The sequence below is a fragment of the Nelumbo lutea genome, chromosome 5 (genome assembly GCF_056320005.1).
Source record: "Nelumbo lutea isolate HS-2025 chromosome 5, American lotus-T2T, whole genome shotgun sequence".
NCBI lineage: Eukaryota > Viridiplantae > Streptophyta > Magnoliopsida > Proteales > Nelumbonaceae > Nelumbo > Nelumbo lutea.
In genome coordinates this window covers 68,143,285-68,163,605 of record NC_142688.1, presented here as the reverse complement: position 1 = coordinate 68,163,605, position 20,321 = coordinate 68,143,285, and the positions used below count along the sequence as shown (strand labels likewise).

At 38.0% G+C, this 20,321-nt stretch overlaps 1 protein-coding gene across 1 annotated transcript in view; it reads right to left on the bottom strand.

The window, feature by feature from the left end:
- The window catches only part of LOC148852794 (Pseudouridine synthase family protein), a 63,163-nt gene that overhangs the window by 15,073 nt on the left and 27,769 nt on the right, over positions 1-20,321 (bottom strand). The window contains exons 6-8 of the mRNA XM_088947706.1: positions 17,030-17,129; positions 16,889-16,951; positions 9,634-9,900 (exon numbers count right to left, since the gene is read on the bottom strand). Of these exons, the coding sequence (XP_088803832.1) occupies positions 9,634-9,900; positions 16,889-16,951; positions 17,030-17,129 (430 nt within the window). The remainder of the gene's footprint in view (positions 1-9,633; positions 9,901-16,888; positions 16,952-17,029; positions 17,130-20,321) is intronic.

The window sequence follows — 20,321 nt, the reverse complement described above, 5'->3', positions numbered from 1 at the left end:
TCATATTCCCTAAATTTATAATACAATATTCAAGGATCCTACTTGAACCATAATCAAACCAGATCTGTACCAAAAGATAAATGGGAGGAATATACCTGATCCGGAGAAGCAGTATCTCCCAAAGTTGGTGTTCACGCCCAAAGAATGCTCCAAGATCCGTTCCTGCTGAAGATGACACAGCTGTGAATGAAACAGAACCAGCAGGGTGCGTCCTACACACTTGATCCTTCACAAGAATCCTCTGGAAGTACTAAACACTGAATCCTTCTCAGTCTTTCTTGTAAGACTGATGTCAAGAACAGATTTCTTGACTTTCTTCTCTGCAAAGATCTAATCTTGCAATGGCAGATGGCGGCAGCAGGAGGAGATTTCCAAAACAAAAAAAGGCTGAACTGCTTTTTCTGTTTTTCTGTTTTTTTTTTTTTTTGGAGAGTATGAATCAGATCAGATCTAAATTCGCAGGAGGTATCCTATACCTCTTCAAAGTGGTTCGAAATCTCCTCCTTTCTTCTTAATTAAGAAACCTCCTTTTTAGGAGTTATCCCAATCCAAATCAGTATTTGGATAGGGGATAATCTTAATCCTTTCTACAGATAGAGTTAGCTTACTCCTGATCTTATCAGGAGGTTTACCAGATTCAAATCTAATTTGAATTTGGTCTCTAAGAGTGGATAAGGCTAAAGGCCCAATCCTTTTACTAACTTTAATCTCAAATTCGCCCCAAGGATGGGTGATCATATCAGCCCACCTCGAAATGGGCTTTTGGCCCATTAAGTGTTCAGTGTCTAATTACTTTCCAATCTGCTGCCCAGTTGGGCTTCTTTGTATGGCGTGGGACCCAAGCATTGATCTACACACCAGCCACATGGGTTCGGCCCAGCCTCTAAAACAAGGCCCAGCCGAATTCACTGAAAAACTCAATGAACCCCTTGAGTCCATCATATGGACCCTATGGGTCCAACACTTACATTAAGTGGTCCCTGGGCCAAGCCATCTTATAAAAACCCAGGGACTGTGGGCAGGTGCAAGATTAGCCCATCAGGTATTATCCTCAATGGTCTTACACTTAACCTCTCAGCCCTTAATGATCAAGCACTGCCCGACAAGAGATGACCTCTCCCTCGGCTGCAAGGAACAGTGCCGCACTCTCCTCTCACATGGATCCCGGGAATTAAAACCATTTGCAAACAATTCGAAACCGAACATATATATATATAAATATATTAATTTTGCAAAACAAAATTCCAACGATTGAAATCAACTGCCGGCAGTTTGGTTTCCATCAGAGAGAGTGCATTCCCGATCATTACCCTTTGTCCGACAAAGTGGTTGATTCTGTCACTATGATCACCCACTCAGATGAATTCTCAAACTGCCCCAACATACCCAGGTTTTGATCCCCGCTAAGGATCTCACTGATTGGCATATCAAAGGCAGCCTGATCCAACACCTAGTGAAATGTCATAATCGAGTCTAGGGGTCAGGTGTAACTTTCCAGCTTTGCCCATCTATCTCCAAGGTCCAGGGCAATACTGGAAATCTGGTCCGGTTCAAGGATTCAAGTAATCCCATACTGCATGTGCCTCGGGTCTTACCCTGATGGCTGAGACAGGCCATCCCAACACTTGGTGGCACACCAGTATCAGCCTTGACAGGATAAATCTCCCCAGACTTATCCAACGGCTGTGAACATTTAAAACTAACATGAGTCTCTATAAATGTCCAGTTTTAGGGTTTTACACAGAATTAAACCAAACAACATGAATCAAACATGCACTTTATTTATTTCCACTAAATAACAAAAGTACATCAAATCAGATTGAAGCTAAGGGCAAACAAAACTGTCTAACAATTAGGTGAGGCGAGCCCCCAAGGGTGCCCACCTAGGCAACTATGGTTAGAACACCTTAGATATGATCAAATTTCTCAAATACAAGGAAAAGTAAAGTTCAAATCAAAGAAAAGCTAAATCTTTCACATAAAGGATTGGTTCCACTGTCCACCTCCAACCCACAGTAATAGGAAAGACAATTCCCCCTTGAGCTGGATTCAAGAGATCTCCTCGTCCTGTGATTGGGACACTAGTTCCCCTCCCCACCCACCCCCACCCCCCATTTGCAAAATCTCCTAGGGCCCTAGCTTCAAAGGAAGCCCCTTAAAGAAGACATTACAACTAGTTCGGTGGCAACGAACAACAGGAACAACAACCCTCCAGTAAGTTCCTCTTTCAATGAGTCTAGAGACCTATTTGTCATTGAGGAACCACTGAAAATAATTCTTTTGGCAACTGATTTTAACCCTCAACCGTTGAGGTCAAGCATGTCTAGTCCTAACCCCACTGGAACAACCCAGGTGGTCGATGGCTAGATCCCTTGAAACACTACAAACTCAGGTTTCTTGGTAGGTAACCCACTATCAGCCCATGCATTTTCTAGGCATATGCAAGTTCTCATTTAGTGAATTTCTAAGTGTTCTACAAGGGCCTCGAGGACATTGTGAAGTAATTACTTGTAGCGATTGAGTGCAAAGCATTGCTGGACAAGAGTTTGGAAAATGCCAGGGACAAGAGAGGAGGATTGAGGAAAAATTGTGAGGTCTTGCAACAGATCACTTAGGGCCTCAATGATAGAACCGGGAACTCAGATGGCAGCTTCAAAGTAGGAGGATGGGTAGAAAACAATCTTCTAGGCTTTTGTGAATTTTTTTGGCTCCATGGGGCTAGACAACTGGGCTCAAACCCATAACCCTTGCCCCACTTCAACCTTGGTGCAGACAGTAATAATAGGCCAGGCATCCTCCTGGTTCAAGAATAAAAACTTGAAAATTCCAACCCTGCTACTGTCCAAAGTTTCTAGAGTAATAGGCTTCTCAGTTGGTGCTTTAAACCTACTGTGTGCTCTGCTAGAGGCCAGCTAGTTATTTGGGACAATTTGAGGATCTCTAAGCTATCTATGTGGGTTGGTGAATTCTCCATCTCATTGGATCTAATTTTAGATGATGGTTTCCAATGCCTTGTATCTTTTGAGTATGGCCCTACTGCTTTACAAAATTTCAACTCCTATGGGAGATTTCAACATAATCAAGTTCTTTCATGACAATGGTGGCTGCAGACTCACTGCAGGCATGAAGGGTTTTGTTTCATTTGTCAATCAACAAGAGTTGGTTGATCTTCTTCTTACTGGAGGCAACTACACATGGACAAGCAACTAGAGAAAAACCATGCTTGTCAAACTTGGCCACTTCTTCATATCTCCAAAGTCGAAAGTGCACTTCCCAGCCACTCATGAAGATGCTCTGCCAGGCCTCAATCTCTCTCCATTCCCCTTTTCTCCTGATCTGAGGCTCTTTTTTCCACATGTGGGGCCCTTTCCACTTCAAGAACAATGATCTACAGGAATAAGGTTTCATCAACAAAATCTAAAACTGGCAAAACTATTGCAAGGTTGTGGGAGTGCAATCTCATGTCATGGCCAAAAACCTATAATTCATCAAGAGGATGATTAAGGAATAAGGATTGACAACACACAACTCCCCACACCCCCAGTCTACAGAAAGATGAGTGTTTGAAAACTATTGTCAAGATTGACAAGGAGTAGGATATCACCTCTAAAGAAGATAATAATATCCAAGAAAATATCAAGTTACTTTAAAATAAACTCCTTACAAGGAGATTAAATAAAGACATTGATCTAGAATTAAGTGGCTAAAATAAGGCAATAACATAGTTTTCAAAGCGCCAAAGTGAACCTAGGTGACTAGGGAGCACTTAGTTGCTTGGTCACCTAGGCGCCTGCCTAGGCATCACTTAATGTCTAAAAAAATAATAGAACAAAAAGGGGATGGACCCCTATTTTCGCCAATGGTTTTTGTTCTAGAAGAAGAAGAAGAAGAAGAGCACACACACTACATTCTGTGATCGATTTCCCTTTCTTCTTCAAAGACATACAACTTGGAAGAATCAAACTCGTCTTCAAATATCATATCTCTGACTCATCTTGAAATATCTTCTCTATCAAATGCAAGATAAGAAATTAATAAAAAAACTTATTATCTTATGAAACAGATAAAATAATGGTTCGGCGCATCATGTCTATGTTTATATTATAGACTTTAAATATAAAAAATATTAAATATGCAAAACTTACAACTAATGGTGCTTGGGTGAGGCGAGACCCAAAAAACAACTACACGTATAGGTAGGTGCCTAGGTGTTGCCTTGACAACTATGGGCAATAACAATATTGTCTTTTCCCACAAGAGGGAAAACAGGAGAACCAGGCGTAACACTATTACTAAAATCAAGTAGTAGTGGAGGTGACAAGAAGCCTTATGGTGTGTGCCTCAATTCCTGTTTGTTTTTGGGGAGATGCAATTCTCACAGTTGTGTACTTGATCAACCATGTACCTTCACGTGTCATGGGGTTTAAGGTGCCATTTAGTCTTCTATTTCCAAATGAGAAGATATTCCATATACCTTTAAGAGTAATTGGGTGTATTTGTTTTGTTCACATTCTTGGCCCTCATTGTAGGAAGTTGGATTCTAAGGCCAAGAAATGTGTTTTACTTGAGTATGCTCAAAACCAGAAGAGGTATTGTTGTTATGATATAATGTCAGGGAGCAAGTTTGTCACTATGGATGTTACCTTTTTTGAGTCTACATTCTTTTTCTTTGGTGGTTCTCCTTAGCAGAGTGTTTTGGGGAGGAGAACTCACAATCTGTTTCTCTTCCTATTCCTTCATTTGGTCCATTAGCTCTAACCATTGCTCCACCATGAGCTCCTCTAGTCACACTGTCAGATCCACTATGACCTGCCTCATAGTTCTTTCAGCACCAATGCAAGAGGGTTGACTTCACACATGCTCCAATAGGAGAAACTGCACAACTCTCCGTCAATCCATCTAAGATTCTAGGTGCAATTGATACAATTCCAAGTATTCTCCTTGAGTTGTTATTGCCTCTGATCCCATTGATGATGTTTTTGTACCTAACATTGATGTTAGAGCTGATCTTGATTTTCCCATTGCACTCCACAAGGGAAAGATAAAGTATACAGCCCATTGCATTTCACACCATCTCTCCTATAGTGCCCTATCACCTTCCTACCGTGCCTTCCATTCTTCCTTAGATTTTGTCTCTATGCCCAAGAATGTTAGTGAGGCTCTCTCTAAACTTGAGTGGAGAACAACTATGATAGAAAAAATGGAAGCCTTGATTAAGAACTAAGCATTGGAGATAATTGAGCTTCCTGTAGAAAAGGAGACAACTGAGTATAAATGGGTGTTCATTGTGAAGTACAGGGCTGATGGCAGCAAAAAGAGATACAAGGAAAGGTTTGTTGCAAAAGGATATACACAAATCTATGGCATAGATTATTTGGAGACATTTACACCAATAGCGAAGATGAGCTCAATTCAGATCCTCTTGTCTCTAGCAACTACTTACTCATGGCTACTCTTCCAATCTGATGTTATAAATGCATTCCTTAATGGTGATTTGCAGGAGGAGGTATATATGGACCTACCAACTGGTTTCTATGAGAATGTTGGTGAGGGAAATAATTGCAGGCTAAAGAAGCCATTATATGGTTTGAAATAGTCACCTAGGGCATGGTTTAATAGGTTTAAGGGGACATTGATCCATTTTGGATACACTCGGACCTAGTCAGATCACACTCTCTTTGTGAAGAGGAGAGAATCACTTGTGATAATAGTGATTGTGTATGTGGATGATATAGTTGTTACAAGGAATGATTTAAGGGAGATTGATACACTCAAGAAGTCACTGCAAAAAGAATTTGAGATTAAGGATCTAGGTGAACTAAAATATTTTCTAGGGATTGAGGTTGCAAGGTCCAAGCATGGGATATTCATCTCTCAGAGGAAGTACGTATTGGACCCATTGCAAGAAACTGGGAAGCTAGGAGTTAAACCAGCTGATACTCCTATTGATTCAAACCATAGGATTAATGCTATAGACAGTGAGTTTGTCAAGGATGTGGGGAGATATCAAAGGATGTGGGTTAACTGGGAAGCTAGGAGCCCAGACATTTCCTATGCCGTGAGTGTTGTGAATCAGTATATGCATGCTCCTTGGGTTCAACACAAGGAAGCCATTGATTGGTTACTTGCATACCTAAAGAAACATCTTGATAGAGGAATTTTATTCACAGACCATGGGAATTTGAAATTGGAGTCCTATACAAATGCAGATTGGGCAGGTTGCCTAGATGACAAGAGATCCACATCAGGGGTGTGTACCTTTGTGGGGGGGAAATCATGTTTCATGGAAAAGTAAAAAACATTCAGTGGTGGCAAGATTAAGTGCATCGGCTGAATATAGATCTATGGACCATGGTGTATCAGAATTACTTTGGGTTAAATCCTTGCTAAGTGAGAGTGGGATAGACGCAAAGGAGCCAATGTTGTTATATTGAAGTTGATAGGCAGTTCATAAAAGAAAAGGTGACAACCGGAGAAGTCTGCCTGCCTTATGTCACCACTGAGTTATGGTTGGCTAATGTCTTCACCAAATGGGTCGCAAAGAACAAGCTTGAACATGACCTATGCAAGTTGGGAATGTGTGACATTTATACCTAACTTAAGGGGGAAAGTTGAGGAATTTGTGTAGATTTATTAGTTATTTTTCTGCAGATTTGTTGGTTAATTTGTTTATTATTTGTTTAGTTAGGGAGTGAGGACCACAACGCACTTGTAGGGGCCCTAGAGTGGTGTTTTCAAGTCCTTTATTTAGCCACCCCATAAGGGCATATTAGTCATTGTACATAATTTTTACTTAAAGTATAAATATCAATAAGAGGGGGCAGCAAGATCATATAGCTTTCTCATTCTTTTCTCCATTCTGTCTCTTATCTCTTATAAAAACCTCTTCCTTTCTTCTTTCTCTACAGTTTTTTGTTTCTGTAGATTTCTACTTAATGGCAAAGAGATTACACTACAAGTGTTTATTTAGGCCCAAATCGTGATGGAAAAGTTTCAGTTAGGAGCAATGGGTTCGGGCACTAAGGACGGCAGAGCCTTAACATTAAATATTGAACATTGTTGGGCCTAATTGCTTTGGACAAATTCCCCATAGCAAAGGGAGTGAGTTTAGCCATGTGGGCCCCACTTCCTTTTGGATTAGATCCAAGAAAAAAGAAAGAATCCTAATCTCATATATTGGCTCCAATTGAACTCCTATGCGTCTCACACCTAACAAGCTCATTCTCTCACAAGGTTCTTTAATTTATAAAAGGATTCTAGGACTGGTTTGTTGGGAATTAGAAAGTCCTAGTTTGATTATGACTTGCTAGCCAAGTTCAATAAGGAAAGAAGATACCAGTCGTTTTCCAATTCGATTGGGAGTTGATTAGGGTTTAAAAGGCTCTAATAAGAGCTGACTTAAAACCCTTCTCCCCAAATCATCCGTTAGAGAAAAGCAAAAGCATTCGCTTCTGCATGCCCTAAATGTTCTAAAATAGTTTATCGGAACCACCATCGAACCAGTCCAATTGTAGCCAAGTTCACTGTGTTAGATACCTTGGAAGATATACAAAAGCAACTGAAATGCATCCTTCACATCAAAGAGCTGATTGGTAGTGCAAGAACAAAAGTGTTCCACTTACATCCTCTTGTTGGGTTCATGAGAGACATTCAAAGTTTGGGTGTGAACACCGTAGCAACTCACTGCACTTGTGGTGGGGTTCTCCTTCAGGCATGAGGTTTAAAATTATAGTTTTCAGTCTAAAAGACCTTGCTCCAAACCCCATGTTCGATTCAATGTTTGGAGAAATTGTTTCTCCTGAAACATTTCAGCACAGTAGCAATTTTATCGATTTGATTTTAAATTGCAAATTATCTACTAATTGATGTGTTTCACATTTCTGTTACATTAGAACTTCCATTTTGGTCGATAGATATTGGTATTACTTCAGATTTTATTTTCTAGTCATAGGTATCTTAAAAATATGATTTTAAGGTTTTCCAAAAAATTTCTGTTAGTACAAAATTATTATTTATGTTAACTTCTAGACCTATTAAAGGTAATTTTCGTATTTACTATTTTTAGTAAACCATAATATTTTTAAAGTTAGTTTTAGCAGTATTAGAAATGTGTTATTACAGTTTCTTAGGAGCTGGAGTACTTATTTAATTGTCATTATGGGTTACCTATGGGTTTGTCTCAGTTTTGAAGCAACTACAAGTTGTTTTGGGTCAACTTCTAGTCAAAATTGGAGTCTGTAAAGGGATATCCGACTAAACAAGATGTCTATAAATAGCCATGGTAAATGGAGTTTAAGGAGAGTTGATTTGATGAAGTTTGGATTAGTGAATTCTGGTTGTTGCCAGAACATTTTCATTCCCCCTCTCTTATCTTTCTTCAAAAGTCTAATTAATCACCCACAGCCCCTCATTCAGCCACAAAGCCCACCACCAGATCTTAAATTAGTAGGACTCTACCCCATCCTACATCAGGTATGATACACTTTAATAAGGTTCTTTTGTGATCAGAAGACTTTTAAACAAATTAAATATGGGTACTTATTTGAACATCCCTGCCCATATTTTTTATTCACAAAAAATCCCTTCTTAATTAAATATGGTGAAATACACTGGTATCCCCATTATTGGATATATATATCAATAATTAGCAGGGCCTTGTTGTTGCTCTTCTCCATCTCTGAAGTGCATTCATCTTACCTGACAATCTGACCAAGCTGCTAGAGAGAGGTGGAGATGACTTTCACCATTAACTGCACAAAACCCAGTCAAGGATAAGATTATGGACATTGGATCACTGGAGAAGTTCCTTCAGGAGAGGATCAAAGTCAAAGGTAAGGACGGTGGTCTCAGTGACTCCATTACCATCAATCACTGTCACCCCAGACAGCAACTTCTCTAAGTGGTATTTGAAATATCTGACCAACAAATACTAGAAGAAATACATTGTACAGGATTGGCTCTGAGTGATTGCTCCGGACAAAGATAGGAATGCTTATGAATTTTGCTACTTCAACATTGCTGAGAATGAGGGAGAGAAGGAAGACTGAAGATCCGGATCAGGTTTTCATTAGTTAATGGTTATTTCATTCATGATGTTCCTACTTAAAAATTTTGGACAAATTCTAAGTTTCTTTTTATTCAAGGTTTACTCACCATGTGAATTCCTTTTTCTTTTCTTTTTTCTCTTTTGAACTTGATATTATTGCCTAGTTTATGGGGATTAGCCACTTTCCCTTTATGATACTGTTAGATTGGTTTCCTCAATTGCTTTCCCAATTGGGTAAAGATATCTTTAGCATTATTGATAGATTGCCAAAAACAAATAGTGTCATTCCGTCATTCACCACCCTTAATTGAGAGTGGTTGCTCAGTTTATCAAAAGTAGGGACTCTGAAATCACAAAACTAAAGTAATAGAAGAGATAAAAGGTTTCATATATATATTTTTTTCTCTACTCAATTTTATTCTCATTCAGTCCTAAAATAATAGACAAAATAGCCATTATATGTGTTTTGTCTCCATTTAGCCAACAAAAGCATTTTATTCTGTCCGTATTAGTCTTGACAACAGGTATCAGATTGAAAGCATTGTACTAAAGAAATAAACTGGAGGAAGAAATAAAAGAACTCCTACCTGATGGTAAAGAAAAGAACGTGCCCGTGCTGTAATCACAAAGGAACGGTGTCTTCTTCTTTGCCCAAATTCTTGACCAGCCACAGAGGATTCTGCAACTTTATGATGACGGGGAATAGAAATTTCCAAAGGCTGCTCAATGTCTACTGAAGATGCATCTTGCTTTGTATAAGTATTTTGTTCTCTCTCTAGAATTGATGGGAAGTACGGAGTGGAAACTACCTCAGCCACATGAAGTTCATCTAAAGTTCTAATAGGTGACTTTGCCTGCAAATCATTAATTAGGTACCAAGTTATTTGTTGAGAACAGAAATACATTAAGCACATTTCCCAAGCTTTTAGTAGGAGACTACATAGAACACTACTAATTAGCACCAACAATTCAAACCTCACCTGCTTTTACATTTTTAATTTCAAATTGGCAAAGAAGTCAAGGTTTTCTTTGCAGGAAAAGGATAAAATATCCATTGAAAACCCCCCATCTTTTATGTTTCCTTTTAAATAAGGAATGGTGTTTATTGAACATATCCTACTTGATGAACGGAAAACACACCCTGATTAATAGACAAAATATACATTCCTAGAAATACAAAAAATTAGTACCACATTGCATTAATAAGGCATTTTCTGCCATAAAATAAGGGATATACCACATTTATCAAAAAGTGGGATGAGATCAAATAAGCAGCCATCAACAAAACACCAATAGATTTATTTTTTGCAAAACAACATGGGAGGGACAAGGAAACAATCTTATGGTAAAGTGGTCCTTATCAAATGTTTGACATAGAACGGGAAGTGTGGGAGGAAAAAGAGCATCGTCCTCTTCAAAGAGAAAATTCTTCAATCCACAAGAAGAGAAATCCTTAAACCCACAAAGAAATGGAGAAAACCCAAAGGAGATTGTATTCAATTCACTATATCAATGTACTTAGATTGAGAATGTACAATGATCTTATTTATAGATAAATCATCAACTAAAAAAGAAAACTCCTAATTGGATACAAACTTTCAAAAGTACCTATCTAATCAAAAATTAAACTTCCTAATTCAATTGGATTTAAAAGCACTTATCTCCACCCCAATAAAATCAACAGATTTCAATCTCAGATGCTCTGAGAAATCAAGGGAGTTATAGGTCATAGGCTCACTTTGAAGTGTATTTTCATTGTAACCTTCCACAATATTCTTTACCACTTGAATTTCTTGAATTCTTGAATTATTTGATTCTCTTGCTTGGTGATGCATTCTTGAAAATCATCCAGACAATTATGCACCTGAATGCCTTTAGATTATAGAGAATCCTGTTCTTGCACAAGTAGTTCAACTTCTTGAATTTTTGGAACATCCTGACTAGTAAATTGCTTCACATAATCTTCACAATTTAAAAACATATTTTCAATTGTGTCAACTTGCATCTTTGCTAAAGAAATTTTCATAGGCTCTAAATTCTTACATTGAAAATTCATATAATTCTCCATATAAGAATTTATTCTCTTAATTAAACAAAATAAAATTTCATCAAAATCATTTGGGAAAAACTCGTTTGCCAACATTATCTTCATTTTTCACCATGAATGAATTTCATCCCTACCTTGACCTAGTCTACGGTATTGTAATTCATCCCACCAATTTTCTGCTTGTTCATCAAGCTTGTGCAATGCAAGTCACACTTTTTTCTTTATAAATATCTCATTGAGTTCAAAGTAGCTCTAGAACAAACACCCAATTGATAAAATCTTTCTTGAAGAAATCACCATTAAAATAGGAAATATCTTCAAAATCAAGCACCTATCTAAAAATAGGCGGATTACGAGTAATATCCCAAGTGCAAGACCTTTAGTACATACGACCCAAAAATTTTACTCTTGCAAGAGTCTTTTCTCCACCATAGTTGTCAAAGTGTCACCTAGGCGCCTTTGGCTGGGTGCCTCATCTAAACACTCACTTATGCCAACTAGGCACCCACCTAAGCAAAAAAATGGCAAGGCAGGTGCCTTATTCTAATATCACTGCAGAATATCTCCTCTACCCTTGTCATTTGCATCAAAGACCAAACTAAAGAAGTAACAAGACCAGGACAGCAGAGGAAGAAAAAGAAAGAAAACGTGGGTGAAAATGTGCATCATTTATCTATAGGTCATCTTGCTAGAGACGATCAACCCTTTGGTTGAACTTAGAGAGGTTTTGTGGGGAGGATTGGATAAGCTGAAAGTGAGTTAGGACTGGTAGGTAATGGAAAGATGATTGGTTCACAAAATCGCTCTTCATTTTGATCAGAAATGACTGATCCTTCAAAAACAAATAATTGTTGGCTCAAAAATCGTTTTTCGAATAATGATCATTTGAAACAAAATTTTAACAAAACATAAGACTTAATTTGTTCTGTTGCCAAGCATTAGATTATAAGAAGGATGAACTATGAAGCAAAAGAATCAAATGAAAGGAAAGAAAATCTATAAACACCCCAATTAGAGAAAAAGTGAGACAGAGAGAGAAACCAAAATCCGTATAAAATGAGAATAAGAGCAAAAAAACTGGAACTTGCATAATAACGAGACATTAATTCGATAATGTAATTTTTATAGAGAAACAGAATATAGCCATTGATCTTTCCATGATGAGGAACACTGTTGACTCATGAAAAACACCTGGTAATGAGATTTTTTTTGCAGCATTTGATAGAAGTTTGGGAGCTTTTCAATTGTTGGTGGCATCTGATACATCTGCCATCTGCAAATTTAGGGTTTTAGACAGGATAGAATGAGAGACTTGAGATGACAATTGTATTAGAGAACATATCCTGCTCCAGGTGGTCTGATAATTCTGTTTTATTGGTTTTTCAGTATCCTTCCTCCATTGCTCTTCTTTGGCTTGTTAAGCAACCAGAGCTCCCCACAATTTACTTTCCATCTGTGAGCAGGGATAGAACCAAAAATTCTAATTTGATGCAGATCCTGACTGGACTGAACACAAGCTCAGTCCAAACAAAGAAGTTTGTAGGGCAAATGTAACGAAGGAGGTGGTATCCTACAAGGTATATGTAAGTAGATCCTGAAAATTCAGCGCATATATATGTTTTACTATTGAAATTTAAAAGATCACAGGTTTTTGATAAGAGAAAAAGAAACAAAGAATGAATAGAAGGGGCCATTTTTAACATCAAATATATGAAGGGGCCAATCAAAGGTAGCAACTAGAGATAACAAAACTCGAACTGAACTCACTTTAGCCACAGGAGCAAAGGTCTCGAGGTAATCAATACCATACATCTGATTGTAGCCTTTAGCAACAAATCAAGCCTTAAACCTCTCAACAATACCATCAAAATGATACTTGATAATAAAACACCCATTTATAACCAACTGGTTCCTTCCCCTCAAGCAGGTCCACAATATCCCAGATATGATTTTTATGCAAAACATCTAGCTCAGTCATCATAGCATCCCTCCATTGTGGTTTGGATAAGGCTTCTGGTACAAACTTGGGAATCACATGTGTAGAAACGGAGGCAAGGAAAGAATAATATTTTGGGGAAAGAAAGTTGTAGGACAAGTGTTTGGAGATACAATGTGTTATACACTTCCACTTGCCTTTGCGAAGGGCAATAGGAAGGTCAAGGTCTAGAAAGGTAGCAAACGAGTCAGGGGAAGGCTGACCTATGACCTTAGTTGTGATGGAAGGTGCATGAGGCTCTGTGGAAGGAGTGGAAACAACTTGCCCATACTTGAGTCTTTGTCTTTGGGACCACCTTTGAACAATAGGATGTGAAGGAACATGGGAGGATGAGCAACAAGAGGAGGGGGAGCAGAACATGTAAAGGAGACGTAATGGGTGGTGCAACCAGAGTAGATTACTCCATAGAAGACTCAATAGGAACTGGAAGAGGAATAGCCGGGGACATAGCGAACGGCTCCTCGAAATGCTCCCCATTACAAGAAGTACCACAGAAAGGAATAAACTCAACAAATGTGACATCCCTAGGGACAAAGCGGGTGCCACAAACTGGATCAAAACAACAATAACCCTTTTGTGTGGAGGCAAATCCTAGGAAGACACACTTGTGGGACTTAGGCTCAAATTTGTGTCTCTGATGGTTCTGAAGATGCATATAATAGGTGCACCCAAAAACTCCGAGAGGAAGAGAAAAGAGATCCTCATCTGGAAAGAAAAGCCTAAAAGGGGTTTTGAAACCTAGAACCCAAGAAGGCATACAGTTAATTAAATATATAGTAGTAAGGGCAACATCCCCCCAAAATTTTGTAGGAACATGAGATGCAAAAAAGAGGCTTCTAGTAACTTCAATCACAAGGCAGTTATTCCTTTCTGCCACTTCATTCTGTTGTGGAGTGTAGGAACAAGAACCTTGATGGATAACCCCAAAGGCATCAAAGTAGGATGAAAGGTTCGTCTCAAAATATTCCTTAGCGTTACCCGATCAGAATATTTTGATCCAAGTGTTAAACTAGGTAAGAATGAGTTCATGAAACTTTTGCACAATAGTTAGAACTTCATCCCGGGATCTCATGAAGTAAATCTAAGTATAGCGAGAGAAATCATCAATAAAGAGGATAAAATACTTGTAACCCCCCATAGTAGGTAAATGATATGGCCCCCACACATCAGAGTGCACAATATGAAAAGCATAAATAGATTTTTAATTGCTCATTGGATAAGACTATCCACAATGTTTCACAAGTTCACAAGAATCACAATGAAGACTCGAAAGAGATATTCCCTTAAACATGTCGGGAAACAAATGACTCGAAGTAGAAAATAGATAAATGACCAAAACATAAATGACATAACATGACTCGATTAATAGACTGTAACAAAACAGATTCCAAAGCAACTCCATTAGGTGGTCCAAGACTTCTATCAGATGTGTCAAGCAAGTATATTCCATTCGTCTCATGGTCACTCCCAATCAACCTCTGAGATTTCAGGTCCTAAAAAACACAATAAATAGGAAAGAAGGTTATGCTACAATTCATGGATTTAGTTAAGCTACTAACAGATAACAGGTTGGTGTTAAGCTTGGAGACATAAAGAACAAAGGATAAAACAAGAATGTCAGATGCTTTAATATCTCCTTTGCTAGAGAAGGGAGCAAGGGACCCTTCAACAAGGGTATCATCTCTCTACCAGAGAGGAGTTGATATGAACAAAAGAGGTTAGGTATACTAGTCATATGGTTTGACGCACCAAAATTAATAATCCAAGGGATTTTATGATTACCTAAAATAGTAGAATGATTTGTAGAAGCACAAGTACCTGAGTGAGCAAATGTGGATGATGAGGTGTTGCCTTAAGGGTTGGATGCTGCAATAGTGGTGTCCAAGTGACTAAGTAACCTCCCATACCTCTCAAACTCTACCTTTACTGCTGCCAGTTGCTCCATAGCTGATTTTTCTTCCCTTTCTCTATATCCACCTTCAGGCATTGTAGCAACATTTGCATTTTTAGGCTTCCCTGTCTGACTACTCTTCTTGAAATTGTTGTTACTGTTGTTCTGAAACCTGTCCGGGAGAAGTTCTGGATGGAATTTCCAACAAGTGTCCTTAGTATGCTTCGGTTTCTTCCAACAAGTGTCCAAGTGATTAACTGTACTTGCCGCCTACGCTCTTCACTGATCACCATAAAGTATGCACGAGCAAGGGTGACTTCATCTTAGGCCAAAATATTCTGCCTAGTAATGTCAAACTTAGGGTTGAGTCCTGTAAGAAACTCAAACACCCTATTTCGTTCCACCAACTTTCTAAATGTCTCTGCATCCTTTGTGCTCTCCCATACAACTGTCTCCATAGCATCAATCTCCTACCATAATGATTTCAACATGGAGAAGTAAACTGCTACACTCTCCTACCCCTGTCTCAGATTGTTCATATCACTCTTCAACTTATAAGCTCTCGCAACATTCAACTTTTGTGAATATGTTTCACTGACACTGTCCCAAATCTTCTTGGCAGAAGTCATCCAAAGGTAATGTTGGCTTATGTAGGGGGCTGCATAGAGTTGACTAACCACCCAATCACGGTGTAGTTCTCCTGCATCCATTTCTCATATGTAGGGTCCATCTCTGTAGGTTTCTCCTTATTGCCTGTGAGATACCCCAATTTACCTCTACTACAAACAAAAATCAGTATAAACTACGCCCAAGCTAGGTATTGGTTCCATCTAGTTTAATTGTAGCCACTCCACTCAAAAAGGAATCTACCGAACCAGCCCCGGATACCAGAGTCTACTTCATTTCACTTCTAGATTGCTCCATCAACCAAACAAAAATCAAAAAACTGGTTTTTTACTCTTTATGGACCTAACTAAGGTCAGCTCAGTACCAAAAGGTTCAAAAACTAGGGTTTCACTGCAACCGACTCAATGAAAGAAAGAGAGAAAAAGAGGCCGCTCCTACCAAAGCTTCCCAACCTTCTTCAAACCTCAACCGCCCCCTTCTAGGGATTAAAAGAGACCACCCAAGCCCTAAGCGCCACACCCAATCCTTCTCCTTATCCTATAACTTGAAATCTCTCTAGTCGGCTAGGGTTTGGGCAGAAAAATAACAGCTCCACTTCTTGACACTATTCAACCAGACTTTAACTCTCCAAACCCTCTACCAACTAGGCAAACAGTCCTCTGTATGATCAGAAGCTTATCTCTCCATACATTCTTCTAATCGAAGGGTGTATGGGAAAAGAAAAGAGAAAGGAAAGAAGAGGGAAACCTGATCTTATACCAAGATGTAAAACTGTCCTTCAAATCTGATAATTAAACCTGATTACAGCAGTAAAAAGAAGAAAAAGAGGTGATTGCAGAAGGAAGAAGAAGATGGAGAAGAAGAGAAAGAAGAGAGTTCTATAGATTCCTCCTCTCTCTCTTAATCTTTTATTAAACCCACTTAACTATGACTAATTACATCTCTGCCCTTAAGTAGGCGGCCAGTACTTAAATAACTTGAAAGAAGCACAAAACAATAACAGGCCCATTAGCACATAAAGTGTAAACATAGTGCTACTTAAAACATAAACAAGTACTAGGGCCCATTCAGCCCAGTCTCTCTACATCTTATTTCAAAGGTTGCAGCAAAAAACCAGTTATATTTTGTACTACCATCTCATGGATCAAAAGATAGAATTATTGTAAATTGTAGCACAAATGTCACATAGAATTATTAAACATTTATGGCAGTGAGCTTAGTTCTTAAACAAATTCAAGTAAAAAGAGAACTAAAGATAATAGCCATTAGATGGGGGGGAACCTGACAACCAGCTGCCCTGAAGGAACTGAAATCATGATGTCCAACAAGGATTTGACATGCTTTCTGCTAGAAAACCAATCAATTGATCATATAAACATTAAAGAAACAATCTCTTGAGAAAAGATAACACAAAGAACAAACCTGCATAGCAGCAAGATCCAACACTTCTGGTACATGCCATACACGATCCTTCTCAAATGTCGATAAAGGCTCTGGCCCAGATAACAAGCGATAAAAATACCTAAGGCAATCATATACCACATTATATATGTTTACTATAAATGTAATGTTAATTATATCCAAACAATATTAAGGTTTGCAAATCAGGTCAAGAGGTCAAATAGGAGATTTGACCATCACGTTAATTATAACCAAAGAATATTTCGACTATATGTATAAACTCCATGGACAAGCCAAAATGTCCATCACGTTGGGGTACACTTTGGATCAGGGTTACATGTTCATTCCTGAGCCCATATCAGCACTATATCCCACCTTGTTTTAGCATCCAAAGTTATAATATTTTAATCACAAAAAGCTCCACAAAGAAGAGCTATTTTAAAAATATGGCAAAGGGATTTAACCTGAAATTTGCCCCATGAATAGGGCAGTGAGAGGAACATATGAGGAATGTCAGGCCTATAATCATATTGTTACATGAAAGATATCTTGGCCATAGAAGCAAGTTTCTAAAATTGATCTGTAAACTGAACTTTAATTAATCTATATCATATTGCCCCTTGAGACACGACCAAATATATCCATGCTAGGGTCTTAAATTCTTAATCCATACATAAAATATTGGTTTTCAATTTTAATTATAGTTCCTTATCTTTTAAAAATGTCTTATATTAAGAAGGAAAAATGAACAACATAAGTAAAAAACAGGGGTTCTCAGCTCCGCTAGCTCACCAAAACGGAGTAGAACCCCATTTTTTACAAACATTGTTTACTTGTCCTTCATACAAAACAATCTTTTATGCATGTATTAAGAATTTAAGACCTAGCATGAACATGTTTGGGCTTTCCTCAAGGGGCTTGGCCAAGGGTCCAGGGATAGAGCACCCAGCCCCCCATCCACTATGTTTAAATAGAGCAAAAAGTACAAAATTTAACTAAGTTGAACACCTAGGCCGAGGTGCAACATGCACAAGGCACACACCTAGGAGAACCAAGTGCGTGTCTTTTTAAAGAAGCTACATCTGGGCCTTGCCAGTGCACCTTAGGTGCACCTTTTAAATCACTGATCCTAGGCATCAAAAATTCTAAAAAGTTCAACTTTTTTATACAAATCAAGAAATATAAGAAAATTACTGTTCAACCCTTGTCTATATACCAACCAGTCCTACCCTTGTCTATATAAGGAGGGAAGAAAAAAAAAAAAGACAGAGAGGAGTGAAACTGCTCAGCTAGAGGAGAGGAAGAGAGAGGAAAGAGGAGTGAAGCCATCAAACTTGGGAGGAAAGAGGACAAAGATAATTCTGCTAATAGGAAAAAAGGTAGAGGTAGTACAAGTAATGCACATCCTTTCTTCCCTTCTATCCTGTCCACACATCTTATTTGAGCATTTTTTTCCTTTCCCTGCTCTACTCTTTAAAAAACTCTCAAAGGGTCAAAGGACCTGGGGATTCTTGTCTTGTTTTAAGGTACACACACACAGAAAGATTATATATAGATATAGAGCTTCTAATCCCTTTGGGCTATATGCCACATAAGAAAAAGGTTATTTGTGATAAGAACTGAAGTTTTAAACTCCCCGATTTTAGGATTAAATTTGGTGGATTTGTCCACCCTTATTATCTCATTCAGGAACTTTTTATTGATTATTTTATATGATTTTTTTTTCAAATCCAGCTTACAGCCAGTGCGTCTTATCCATCACTAAAAAGAAGTCTCGATAATGGGACCCACCCTTCAAATTAATTCTACTGTTTCATCAATGGGCCATACCCACTGTTGAACCAAATTTTAACCCTATAGTGGGTCTCATCTACTATCAAAATAGATTCAAATTATTTGATCAGTGTACCATACCCATTGTCCAAGCTGAATTTCCTTATATCCTAATTTGTAGGGCTGGCCCACTGCTAAAATAAATTTTGATATTATATCTATGGGACCTACCTTAAAATAAATTCTCCTATTCTGATCAATGGGCCATTCCCACTGTTAAACCAAAACTTAACCCTATAATCAGTTCCATTCACCATCAAAAATAGATTTCAATGATCTGATCAGTGGGCAATAACCATTGTTAAAACTAATTTTAATAATCCTAATATCCTGTTTTGTGGGGGCCAACCTATAGTTAGGATAAATTCTGACATTATATCTATGGGACCCACCCTTAAAATTAAGGGGTTTTTATAGTGCAGTCCACCCCTAGGGTGGAGCTAAGATTTCTAGGGGTGGACTGAATCCTGACCGTGGATTGATGCCAAATCCACAGACAAGATGTGGTTTATAGGGGGGGCTACTAGGAGGGGGCTGCAATTTCAGATTTCTGAGGTGGATTGCAGTCCATTTATCCCTAAAATTAATTCTTATGTTCTGTTCAATGGGCCATATCCACTGTTAAATCAAAATTTAACCCTATAGTGGGTCTTATCCATTGTCAAATATCAATTCTAATGTTGTGATCAGTGGACCATACCTAGAGGTGGGCACGAGCCGAGCTCGAGCCCAATTTATAGGCTCGTTTATTAATCGAGCCAAGCTCAAGCCTAATAAATCTCGGCTCGTAAGGCTCGCGAACTGGCTCAAATAGCTACATAATAATAATAATAATAATAATAATAATAATAATAATATAAAATTACAAAAAATAATATATATAATAAAAATTCTATATATATATAATATTTTTATTTTTATATATAATAATAACTAATTATTATAATTCTAAACTTTTTAATATCAAATAAAAATTTATATATAATTTTTTTATAAAACATTTTTCTCAAGTCGAGCTCAAGCCAAGCCGAGCTTGACCCTCGTACTACCTTGGCAAGCCGAGCTAGAATAGATAGCTATTCAGCTCAGCTCGGCTTGAATCCACCCCTATCCATACCCACTGTTAAACTAAAATTAAACACTGTAGTGGGTCCCATCCACTATCAATAATAGATTCTAATGATAAGACCAACGGGCCATTCCCACTCTTAAAGCTGATTTTAACAATCCTTACAAGCAGGGACCCATGCGATGCACAGAATTTGTTAAGCAAAAGCTAAACAATAGAAACATATAAAAGTATACAATTGTTTTATATTTTTTACTTTTAAAATAATTAATAATTATTCATATTTTATAAATTATCTTTAATAAGATTTTTTACAATACAAAAATAACAATAATTAATTTCAGCTAGGGTTGTTCATTGAACTGATGAAACCGACCAACTTCACCCAAGTTGGTCATTTTTTTAATATTT